Source organism: Zalophus californianus, chromosome 10 (assembly GCF_009762305.2).
Source record: "Zalophus californianus isolate mZalCal1 chromosome 10, mZalCal1.pri.v2, whole genome shotgun sequence".
In the NCBI taxonomy this organism is placed as follows: Eukaryota; Metazoa; Chordata; class Mammalia; order Carnivora; family Otariidae; genus Zalophus; species Zalophus californianus.
This window is the reverse complement of record NC_045604.1, coordinates 90,308,471-90,320,510: the sequence shown is the minus strand read 5'-3', so window position 1 is coordinate 90,320,510 and position 12,040 is coordinate 90,308,471. Positions and strand designations below refer to the sequence as shown.

General features: G+C 43.5%; 1 protein-coding gene across 1 annotated transcript in view; it reads left to right on the top strand.

Annotated features, from left to right (window-relative positions):
- HS3ST2 (heparan sulfate-glucosamine 3-sulfotransferase 2) overlaps positions 1-11,362 on the top strand; it is a 100,088-nt gene extending 88,726 nt beyond the window's left edge. The window contains exon 2 of the mRNA XM_027610706.2: positions 10,000-11,362. Coding sequence (XP_027466507.1) covers positions 10,000-10,618 — 619 coding nt within the window. The 3' untranslated portion in view covers positions 10,619-11,362. The remainder of the gene's footprint in view (positions 1-9,999) is intronic.
- The last annotated feature ends 678 nt before the right edge of the window (positions 11,363-12,040 follow it).

Here is a 12,040-nt window from a genome sequence, read left to right as displayed (position 1 = left end):
GTTTTCCACCCCCTCACTTCAATCTGGGGGTGTCTTTGGGTCTAAAATGAGTCTCTTGCAGACAGCATATTGATGGGTCTTGTTTTTTAATCCAATCTGATAGCCTGTGTCTTTTGATTGGGGCATTGAGCCCATTTACATTCAGGGTAACTATTGAAAGGTATGAATTTACTGCCATTGTATTGCCTGTAAGGTGACTGTGACTGTATATTGTTTGTATTCCTTTCTGATCTATGCTGCTTTTAGGCTCTCTTTTTGCTTAGAGGACCTCTTTCAATATTTCTTGTAGGGCTGCCTTTGTGTTTGCAAATTCCTTTAGTTTGTGTTTGTCTTGGAAGCTTTTTATCTCTTCTTCTATTTTCAATGATGGCCTAGCTGGATATAGTATTCTTGGCTGCATATTTTTCTCGTTTAGTGCTCTGAATATATCATGCCAGTCCTTTCTGGCCTGCCAGGTCTCTGTGGATAGGTCTGTTGCCAATCTAATGTTTCTACCATTGTAGGTTACATATCTCTTCTCCCGAGCTGCTTTCAGGATTTTCTCTTTGTCTCTGAGACTCGTAAGTTTTACTATTAGATGTCGGGGTGTTGACCTATTTTTATTGATTTTGAGAGGGGTTCTCTGTGCCTCCTGGATTTTGATGCCTGTTTCCTTCCCCACATTAGGGAAGTTCTCTGCTATAATTTGCTCCAATATACCTTCTGCCCCTCTCTCTCTTTCTTCTTCTTCTGGGATCCCAATTATTCTAATGTTGTTTCATCTTATCGTATCGCTTATCTCTCGAATTCTGCCCTCATGATCCTGTAGTTGTTTATCTCTCTTTTTCTCAGCCTCTTTATTTTCCATCATTTGGTCTTCTATATCGCTGATTCTGTCTTCTGCCTCATTTATCCTAGCAGTTAGTGCCCCCATTTTTGATTGCACCTCATTAATAGCCTTTTTGATTTTGACTTGGTTAGATTTTAGTTCTTTTATTTCTCCAGAAAGGGTTTCTCTAATAACTTCCACGCTTTTTTCAAGCCCAGCTAGTATCTTTAAAGTCATGATTCTGAACTCTAGGTCCGACATCGTACTAATGTCACTATTGAGTAGGTCCCTGGCAGACGGTACTACCTCTTGTTCTTTTTGCTGAGGTGATTTTTTTCGTCTTGTCATTTTGTCCAGAGGAGAACAGATGAATGAGAGAACAGAATGTTAACAGGTTAACAACGTCTCCAGCAAATATACTCTATACAAATCAGAGAAGACCTGAAACCAGGGGACAGGAAAGGGAAAGAAAGAAGAGGAAAAAAAAAAGGAAAAAGAAAAAGATAAAAACAAACAAAAACAGAACAAAACAAAAAAAAACAGAATATGATCAAATATGATCAGGCTAGTGCATAGATCAGTGCCACACACTAGCTTTTGGGCATATTTTGGTCTGTTAGAAGAAAGTGCCTGCTAAAATTTTAAAGGAAGAAAGACTTATATATGTACAAAATAAGGGTTGATACAATGAAGGCATGGCAGATGACTGTAAAGATGTAAATTATAAAAGATTTTATAAAAGGAATTGATAAGATAAGTTGTTTTTTAAAAAAAGAAGATTTAAAAAGAAAAAGAAAAAAAAAGAAAAAAAAGAGAATGTGATCAGGCAGGAGAATAGAACAAAGCCATACACTAGTGATTTAGGGTATATTTTGATCTGTTAGAAGAAATTGTATCCCAAAATTTTAAAGAGAGAACAACTTATATATATATATATGCCAAAAATAAGGGTAACTACTATGAAGGGATAAAAATATAACTCTAAAAATGAAAAATAAAAAATGTTTTTTTAAAAAAGGGATTGATAAGATGTTGTTTGAAAAAGGGAAAAAGAAAAATTAAAAAAAGTTAAAAAATTAACTTTGAAAAACTAATGAATTATGGTAAAAAAGCCATGAATTCTATGTGCAGTATTCCCCTAGCGCTGGAGTTCTCCCGTTCTCCTTGATCGGTAAACTTGGTCTTGGCTTGGTGGCTGTTCGTGCTGATCTTCTGGGGGAGGGGCCTGTTGCCGTGGTTCCCAAATGTCTTTGCCGGAGGCGGAACTGCCCCGCCCTTGTGAGTCGGGGCTAAGCAAGCTGCTCCGGTTTACTCTCAGGAGCTTTTGTTCCCTGCAAGCTCTCGGTACAACTTTGGAGGATCATGGTGAAAATGGTGGCCTCCCAATCTCCGCCTGGAGGAGCTGAGAACTCGGGGCCCCGCTCCTCAGTGTGCCTCCAGAGAAAAGCTGTCACTCCTGTCTCCCTGGTCTCCGGCGCACTGCGTGCTCACCCGGCCTGTGACTGAGCATTTCTATCTCTGGCACCCAACCCCGTGTGGAGTCTCCAAACCCAGCAGATCCCTGCGGTGCGCTTCCACGCCGCTCCTCCCAGGGGAGGAAGGGGAGTCTCCCCAGCTCTGCTGCTTGTTGGGTCCCTGCTGGAGGAGCAGTAGCCCGACTGGGCCGCGGATCACAGTTTATGGCAACCCCAAGCTGAGAGCCCGCGCCTCGGCTCCGTCTCTGCAGCCGGCTTCCCCACTCCGATACTTGGGAGCTCTGCTGCACTCAGGCACCCCCAGTCTTTCTGTGACCCGAGCGTCCTGAGACCACACTGTCCCACGAGGGTTCCACCCCCCGCTTAGCCACTGGAGCGACATCCCTCAGCGGAGCTGACTTCTAAAAGTTCTGATTTTGTGCTCCGCGGCTCTATCACTTGCCAGAAGCAGCCGACGGAGGCCCCCTCCCCCGCCGTCTATCCTCCCGAATATCACCTCGGATTCACTTCTCCGCACGTCCTACCTTCCAGCAGGTGGTCGCTTTTCTGTTCAGTGTTGTTACTCTTCTTATCTTCGATCTCCTGTTGAGTTCGTAGGTGTTCAGAATGGTTTGATCCCTATTCAGCTGAATTCCTGAGACCAGACGAAATCCAGGTCTCCTACTCCTCTGCCATCTTCCTCTGCCCCCTCTTTTTTTTTTTTTAACATATATTTTATTATTTGTTTCAGAGGTACAGATCTATGATTCAACAGTCTCACACAATTCACAGTGCTCCCCATAGCACATGCCCTCCCCAATGTCTATCACCCAGCCACCCCATCCCTCCACCCCCCACCACTCCAGCAACCCTCAGTTTGTTTCCCGAGATTAAGAATTCCTCATAGCAGTGAGGTCATATGATACATGTCTTTCTCTGATTGACTTATTTCACTCAGCATAACACCCTCCAGTTCTATCCGTGTCGTTGCAAAAGGCAAGATCTCATTCCTTTTGATGGCTGCATAATATTCCATTGTATATATATATATACCACATTTTCTATATCCATTCATCTGTTGATGGACATCTTGGCTCTTTCCACAGTTTGGCTATTGTGGACATTGCTGCTATAAACATTGGGGTGCATGTACCCCTTCGGATCCCTACATTTGTATCTTTGGGGTAAATACCCAGTAGTGCAACTGCTGGATCGTAGGGTAGCTCTATTTTCAACTTTTTGAGGAACCTCCATACTGTTTTCCAGAGGGGTTGCACCAGCTTGCATTCCCACCAACAGTGTAGGAGGGTTCCCCTTTCTCTGCATCCCCGCCAACATCTGTCGTTTCCTGACTTGTTAATTTTAGCCTTTCTGACTGGTGTGAGGTGGTATCTCATTGAGGTTTTGATTTGGGTTTTCCTGATGCCGAGCGATGTTGAGCACTTTTTCATGTGTCTGTTGGCCATTTGGATGTCTTCTTTGGAAAAATGTCTGTTCATGTCTTCTGCCCATTTCTTGATTGGACCATTTGTTCTTTGGGTGTTGAGTTTGATAAGTTCTTTATAGATTTTGGATACTAGCCCTTTATCTGATATGTCATTTGCAAATATCTTCTCCCATTCTGTCGGTTGTCTTCTGGTTTTGTTGACTGTTTCATTTGCTGTGCAAAAGCTTTTTATCTTGATGAAATCCCAATAGTTCATTTTTGCCCTGGCTTCCCTTGCCTTTGGCGATGTTTCTAGGGAGAAATTCCTGCGGCTGAGGTTGAAGAGGTTGCTGCCTGTGTTCTCCTTTAGAGAGAACATTTAAAGTTAAAGTCCATATTTAAAGACCTAAATGTGGACTCCTGTTTCACATTTAGGTCTTTCAACCATTTTGAGTCTATTTTTGTGTGTGGCGTAAGTAAATGGTCCAGTTTCATTCTTCTGCATGTGGCTGTCCAATTTTCCCAACACCATTTGTTGAAGAGACTGTCTTTTTTCCATTGGACATTCTTTCCTGCTTTGTTAAAGATTAGTTGACCATAGAGTTAAGGGTCCATTTCTGGGCTCTCTATTCTGTTCCATTGATCTATGTGTCTGTTTTTGTGCCAGTACCATACTGCCTTGATGATGACAGCTATATAATAGAGCTGGAAGTCCGGAATTGTGATGCCGCCAGCTTTGCTTTTCTTTTTCAACATTCCTGTGGCTATTCGGGGTCTTTTTTGGTTCCATACAAATTTTAGGATTATTTGTTCCATTTGTTTGAAAAAAGTTGATGATATTTTGATGGGGATTGCATTGAATGTGTAGTTTGCTCTAGGTAGCATTGACATCTTCACAATATTTGTTCTTCCAATCCATGAGCATGGAACGTTTTTCCATTTCTTTGTGTCTTCTTCAATTTCTTTCATGAGTATTTTATAGTTTTCTGAGTACAGATCCTTTTCCTCTTTGGTTAGATTTATTCCTAGGCATCTTATGGTTTTGGGTGCAATTGTAAATGGGATCAACTCCTTAATTTCTCTTTCTTCTGTCTTGGTGGTATATAGGAATGCCACTGATTTCTGTGCATTGATTTTCTATCCTGCCACTTTACTGAATTCCTGTATGAGTTCTAGCAGTTTTGGGGTGGAGTCTTTTGGGTTTTCCACATAAAGTATCATATCATCTGCAAAGGGTGAGAATTTGACTTCTTCTTTGCCGATTTGGATGCCTTTGATTTCTTTTTGTTGTCTGATTGCTGTGGCTAGAACTTCTAATACTATGTTGAATAGCACTGGTGATAGTGGACATCCCTGCCGCGTTCCTGACCTCAGGGGGAAAGCTCTCAGTTTCTCCCCATTGAGAATGATATTCGCTGTAGGTTTTTCATAGATGTCTTTTATGATATTGAGGTATGTACCCTCTATCCCTACACTGTGAAGAGTTTTGATCAAGAAAGGATGCTGTAGTTGTCAAATGCTTTTTCTGCATCTATTGAGTGTATCATATGGTTCTTGTTCTTTCCTTTGTTAATGTACTGTATCACGTTGATTGATTTGCGGATGTTGAACCAACCTTGCAGCCGAGGAATAAATCCCATTTGGTCGTGATGAATAATCCTTTTAATGTACTGTTGTATCCTATTGGCTAGTATTTTGGTGAGAATTTTTGCATCCGTGTTCATCAGGGATATTGCTCTGTAATTCTCCTTTTTGATGGGGTCTTTGTCTGCTTTTGGGATCAAGGTAATGGTGGCCTCATAAAACAAGTTTGGAAGTTTACCTTCCATTTCTATTTTTTGGAACAGTTACAGAAGAATAGGTATTAATTCTTCTTTAAATGTTTGGTAGAATTCCCCTGGGAAGCCATCTGGCCCTGGGCTTTTGTTTGTTGGGAGATTTTTGATGACTGCTTCAATTTCCTTAGTGGTTATAGGTCTGTTCAGGTTTTCTATTTCTTCCTGGTTCAATTTTGGTAGTTGATACATCTCTAGGAATGCATCCATTTCTTCCAGATTATCTAATTCGCTGGCATAGAGTTGCTCATAATATGTTCCTATCATTGTTTGCATTTCTTTGGTGTTGGTTGTGAACTCTCCTCTTTCATTCATGATTTTGTTGATTTGGGTCATTTCTCTTTTCTTTTTGATAAGTCTGGCCAGGGGTTTATCAATCTTGTTAATTCCTTTAAAGAACCAGCTCCTAGTTTCGTTGATCTGTTCTACTGTTCTTTTGGTTTCTGTTTCATTGATTTCTGCTCTGTTCTTTATTATTTCTCTTCTCCTGCTGGGTTTAGGTTTTATTTGCTGTTCTTTCTCCAGCTCCTTTAGGTGTAGGGTTAGGTTGTGTATTTGAGACCTTTCTTGTTTCTTGAGAAAGGCTTGTATTGCTATATACTTTCCTCTCAGGACTGCCTTTGCTGTATCCCAAAGATTTTGAACAGTTGTGTTTTTATTTTCATTGGTTTCCATGAATTTTTTTAATTCTTCTTTAATTTCCTGGTTGACCCATTCATTCTTTAGTAGGATGCTCTTTAGCCTCCATGTACTTGAGTTCTTTCCGACTTTCCTCTTGCAATTGAGTTCTAGTTTCAAAGCATTGTGGTCTGAAAATATGCAGGGAATGATAATCTTTTGGTACCACTTGAGACCTGATTTGTGACCTAGGATGTGATCTATTCTGAAGAATGTTCCTTGTGCACTAGAGAAGAATGTGTATTCTGTTGCTTTGGGATGGAATGTTCTGAATATATCTGTGAAGTCCATTTGGCCCAGTGTGTCATTTAAAGTCTTCATTTCCAAAAAAAAAAGTCTTTATTTCCTTGTTGATCTTTTACTTAGATGATCTGTCCATTTCAGTGAGGGGGGTGTTAAAGTCCCCCACTATTATTGTATTGTTGTCAATGTGTTTTTTTGCTTTTGTTATTAATTGCCTTATATAATTGGCTGCTCCCACGTTAGGGGCATAGATATTTACAATTGTTAGATCTTCTTGTTGGATAGACCCTTTAAGTAGGATATAGTGTCGTTCTTCATCTATTACAGTCTTTGGTTTAAAATCTAGTTTGTCTGATATAAGGATTGCCACCCCAGCTTTCTTTTGGTGTCCATTAGCATGGTAGATGGTTTTCCACCCCCTCACTTCAATCTGGGGGTGTCTTTGGGTCTAAAATGAGTCTCTTGCAGACAGCATATTGATGGGTCTTGTTTTTTAATCCAATCTGATAGCCTGTGTCTTTTGATTGGGGCATTGAGCCCATTTACATTCAGGGTAACTATTGAAAGATAGGAATTTAGTGCCATTGTATTGCCTGTAAGGTGACTGTTACTGTATATTGTCTGTGTTCCTTTCTGGTCTATGTTGCTTTTAGGCTCTCTCTTTGCTTAGAGGACCCCTTTCAATATTTCATGTAGGGCTGGTTTCGTGTTTGCAAATTCCTTTAGTTTTTGTTTGTCCTGGAAGCTTTTTATCTTTCCTTCTATTTTCAGTGACAGCCTAGCTGGATATAGTATTCTTGGCTGCATATTTTTCTCGTTTAGTGCTCTGAATGTATCATGCCAGTCCTTTCTGGCCTGCCAGGTCTCTGGATAAGTCTGTTGCCAATCTAATGTTTCTACCATTGTAGGTTACAGATCTCTTCTCCTGAGGTGCTTTCAGGATTTTCTCTTTGTCTCTGAGACTCGTAAGTTTTACTATTAGATGTCGGGGGTTGAACTATTTTTATTGATTTTAAGAGGGGTTCTCTGTGCCTCCTGGATTTTGATGCCTGTTTCCTTCCCCACATTAGGGAAGTTCTCTGCTATAATTTGCTCCAATATACCTTCCGCCCCTCTCTCTCTTTCTTCTTCTTCTGGGATCCCAATTAGTCTAATGTTGTTTTGTCTTATGGTATCACTTATCTCTCGAATTCTGCCCTCGTGATCCGGTAGTTGTTTATCTCCTTCTCAGCTTCTTTATTTTCCATAATTTGGTCTTCTATATCACTAATTCTCTCTTCTGCCTCATTTATCCTAGCAGTTAATTCCCCCATTTTTGATTGCACCTCATTAATAGCCTTTTTGATTTCGACTTGGTTAGATTTTAGTCCTTTTATTTCTTCAGAAAGGGTTTCTCTAATAACTTCCACACTTTTTTCAAGCCCAGCTAGTATCTTTAAAATCATCATTCTGAACTCTAGTTCTGACATCGTACTAATGTCCGTATTGAGTAGGTCCCTGGCAGTCAGTACTGCGTCTTGTTCTTTTTGTTGAGGTGATTTTTTCCATCTTGTCATTTTGTCCAGAGAAGAAGAGATGAATGAGAGAACAAAATGCTAACAGGGTAACAATGTCCCTAGAAAATATACTCTAAACAAATCAGAAAAGACCTGAAACCGGGGGAAAAGAAAGGGAAAGAAAGAGAAAAAGAAAAAGATAAAAACAAACAAAAACAGAACAAAAACAAAAAAAAAAACAGAATATGATCAAATATGATCAGGCTGGTGCATAGATCAATGCCACACACTAGATTTTGGGTGTATTTTGGTCTGTTAGAAGAAAGTGCCTCCCAAAATTTTAAAGAAAGGAAAACTTATATATGTACAAAAATAAGGGTAATATGATGCGGGGATGGAATATGACTGTAAAGATGAAAATTATAAAAAATTTTATAAAAGGAATTGATAAGTTGTTTGAAAAAAGAAAGAAGAGGATTTAAAAAAAATCCTCTGTGATCAGGCAGGAGACTAGAACAAAGCCATACACTAGAGATTTAGGGTATATTTTGATCTGTTAGAAGAAACTGTATCTTAAAATTTTAAAGAGAGAACTTTATATATATATATGCCAAAAATAAGTGTAACTACTATGAAGGGATAGAATATGACCCTAAAATTGAAAAATAAATGCTTTTTAAAAAAGGGATTGATAAGATGTTGGTTGAAAAAGGGAAAAAGAAAAATTCCAAACAAAAAAAGTTAAAAAAAAATTAACTTTGAAAGACTGAAGAATCATGGTAAAAAAGCCATGAATTCTATGTGCAGTATTCCCCTAGTGCTGGAGTTCTCCCGTTTTCATTGATCGGTAAACTTGGTCTTGGCTGGCTGTTCTTGCTGATCTTTTGGGGGAGGGGCCTGTTGCCGTGGTTCCCAAATGTCTTTGCCGGAGGCGGAACTGCCCCGCCCTTGCCAGGTCCAGGCTAAGTCATCTGCTCGGGTTTGCTCTCAGGAGCTTTTGTTCCCTGCAAGCTCTCGATACAGCTTTGGAGGACAACGGTGAAAATGGCGGCCTCCCAATCTCCGCCCCGGAGGAGCCGAGAACTCGGGGCCCTGCTCCTCAGTGTGCCTCCAGAGGAAAGCAGTCACTCTCGTCTCCCCGGTCTCCGGCCGCACTCCGTGTTCACCCGGACTGTGACCGAGTGTTTCTATCTCTGGCACCCAACCCTGTGTGGAGTCTCTAAACCCAGCAGTGTCCTGCGGTGCGCTCCCGTGCTGCTCCTTCCCAGGGAGGAAGGGGAGTCTCCCCGGGTTTGCCCCTTGTTGGATCCCTGCTGGAGGAGCAGTGGCCCAACTGTCACCGATCACAGTTTATGGCAACCCCGAGCTGAGAGCCCACTCCTCTGCTCCGTCTCTGCAGCCAGCTTCCCTGCTCCGATACCTGCAAGCTCTGCCACACTCAGGCACCCCCGGTCTTTGTGTGACCCCGAGGGTCCTGAGACCACACTGTCCCAGCGAGGGTTCCACCCCCCGGTTAGCCACTGGAGCGACGTCCCTCAGCAGAGCCGACTTCTAAAAGTTCTGATTTTGTGCTCCGCGGCTCTATCACTTGCCAGAAGCAGCCGACAGAGGCCCCCCTCCCCCGCCGTCTATCCTGAATATCACTTCGGATTCACTTCTCTGCACATCCTATCTTCCAGAATGTGGTCGCTTTTCTATTCAGAGAATTGTTGCTATTCTTTTCTTCGATCTCCTGTTGAGTTCGTAGGTGTTCAGAATGGTTTGATCACTATCCAGCTGAATTCCTGGGACGAGACCTGTTAAAGATTTTTTTAAACAACTAGCACAAGTTGAAGTGGCTTCCTCACTGGAGATCTAATGCAGTGTAGTGATTATAGTCGACAACACAGTATTGTAAGCGTCATGCTTGCTGAAAGACTAGTTCTTAAAGTGGCTTTCTCCCCCAGAGAATGCAGGTGGAGCTCAGATGTCACCGAGGGGGGGGGGGCCCGCTCGTGATCTCCCTGCTCCCCTTCCCCAGGGGGACACAGTCTGACGATGTGCTGCTTCTGCCCCACAGGAGCCTGATGCCCCGGACCCTTGAGAGCCAGATCACACTGGAGAAGACACCCAGCTATTTTGTCACTCAGGAGGCCCCTCGGCGCATCTTCAACATGTCCCGGGACACCAAGCTGATCGTGGTCGTGCGGAACCCAGTGACCCGAGCCATCTCGGATTACACGCAGACGCTCTCCAAGAAGCCGGACATCCCCACCTTTGAGGGCCTGTCCTTCCGCAACCGCACGCTGGGCCAGGTGGACGTGTCATGGAATGCCATCCGCATTGGCATGTATGCGCTGCACCTGGAGAGCTGGCTGCAGTACTTCCCGCTGGCTCAGATCCACTTCGTCAGCGGCGAGCGGCTCATCACCGACCCAGCGGGCGAGATGGGCCGGGTCCAGGACTTTCTGGGCATCAAGAGGTTCATCACGGACAAGCATTTCTACTTCAACAAGACCAAAGGATTCCCTTGCTTGAGAAAAACAGAATCGAGTCTCCTGCCTCGGTGCCTGGGCAAATCGAAAGGCAGAACTCATGTACAGATTGATCCGGAAGTGATAGACCAGCTCCGGGAATTTTATAGACCTTATAATATTAAATTTTATGAAACGGTTGGACAAGACTTCAGGTGGGAGTGAGCCACCAAGATGCAAGGACTCTTCTGCTCGTCTCTTCCATGAGGGTTGGCCCTAGAGCCTGTGATCCTCTTCCCCCAGCAAACCAAACCCAGGCTCCAGCCCCCTTTCCCATCTCGGGTTCCATTGTCCTGAAAGGCCATGAGACCAGGGGTCCCTGCCACTACCTCTCCCCAGTCTGTCTAGGCAAAGTTGACCTGCTTCTGCCATGTCTGGTCAATTTCAAATCATTTCCCTTCAGCCCATCAGAGGCCTTGGGAAACTGCTTTAAGAAGAGCAGATCTTCTGATTATGCTAGATATTATAAGTGGTGATGGTTCTGTTGCTGTGAACACAGCAGTCTGTCCCTGTCACTGTCCACCCCAGCGTGGACTTGCTAATTCCTGGTGGCATGTACCTCCCCTCTGAGCTTCACTCTCCCTAGCCACCCTGGGTGGTGGGACAGCAGACCGTCCTCTTCCTCCTGACCTTAGCTCATCGAGACATTGCAGAGCCAGAAGCACCCCTGGCCACTCCTAGCAGACAGACCCTTCGATGATGAAATAAACCAGAGATTTCAAAGCCTGTGGTCTCAACTTTGCTTGAAGGGCAACTGTCTTTGAAAACCACTTTGTGACCCTCCCTGCTTCCTGTGGACAAAAGCACATTAATTCTGCTGTTACGGGTACTTTCCTCACGCGAGCTTTCATGTTCAGCATGCGAAGGAATCATGCTTGTCCATGTGAAATAAATATGGCTCTCTCGTGTCCTTAATGCTGGGCTCTTCTCTTTAAGCCAGGCCTGGATTACAGCTCATTCATCCGGCTCCTCTTGTGCAAGATGGAGGGGGTGGTTAGTGCAGAGGTTGGTCTGGGAGGGCAGCGAGGGGTGGGCGTGGTCCGGGAGGACAGGGAGGGGTGGGCGTGGTCCCGGAGGGCAGCGAGGGATGCAAAAACCACGTGGGCAAGGAGCAAGGGGGTGAAGATGGGGAAAAGAGGTTCTTGCTGGCAGAGGCTGCTGTAGAAACATCATATGGAGATCCGTGAGGACACTCTGAAACATAAGTCTGACTGTGACAGCTCTCTGCTTAAGCTTTAGATCTTAAGTGCCAAACTTTCAGAAGCCCAGGGACTGATAGGACATCAGATGTTTTTGCTTGGCCAGCATGATGTTTTGAAATAATTTCCAACAGTTAAAACTTGGGAGTGTTCATATAAAGATACGGATTTCCTTTTTTTTTTTTTTTTAATGGGAACTAGGTGACACTGAGTGCATTGTAGCATGGCAACAATCAGTTGCCGCCTTTGGATAAAGCCTGAGCCTCCTGGGGCTTCCTGGCCCACCTCACTGATTGACATCATCTGCCTGGCCCCTGTTGTCATGTGAGTCCACAACCCTGCTTTGGGTGTGTATACTGTGACCTTGGAATAAAGCCCAAATCCTCCA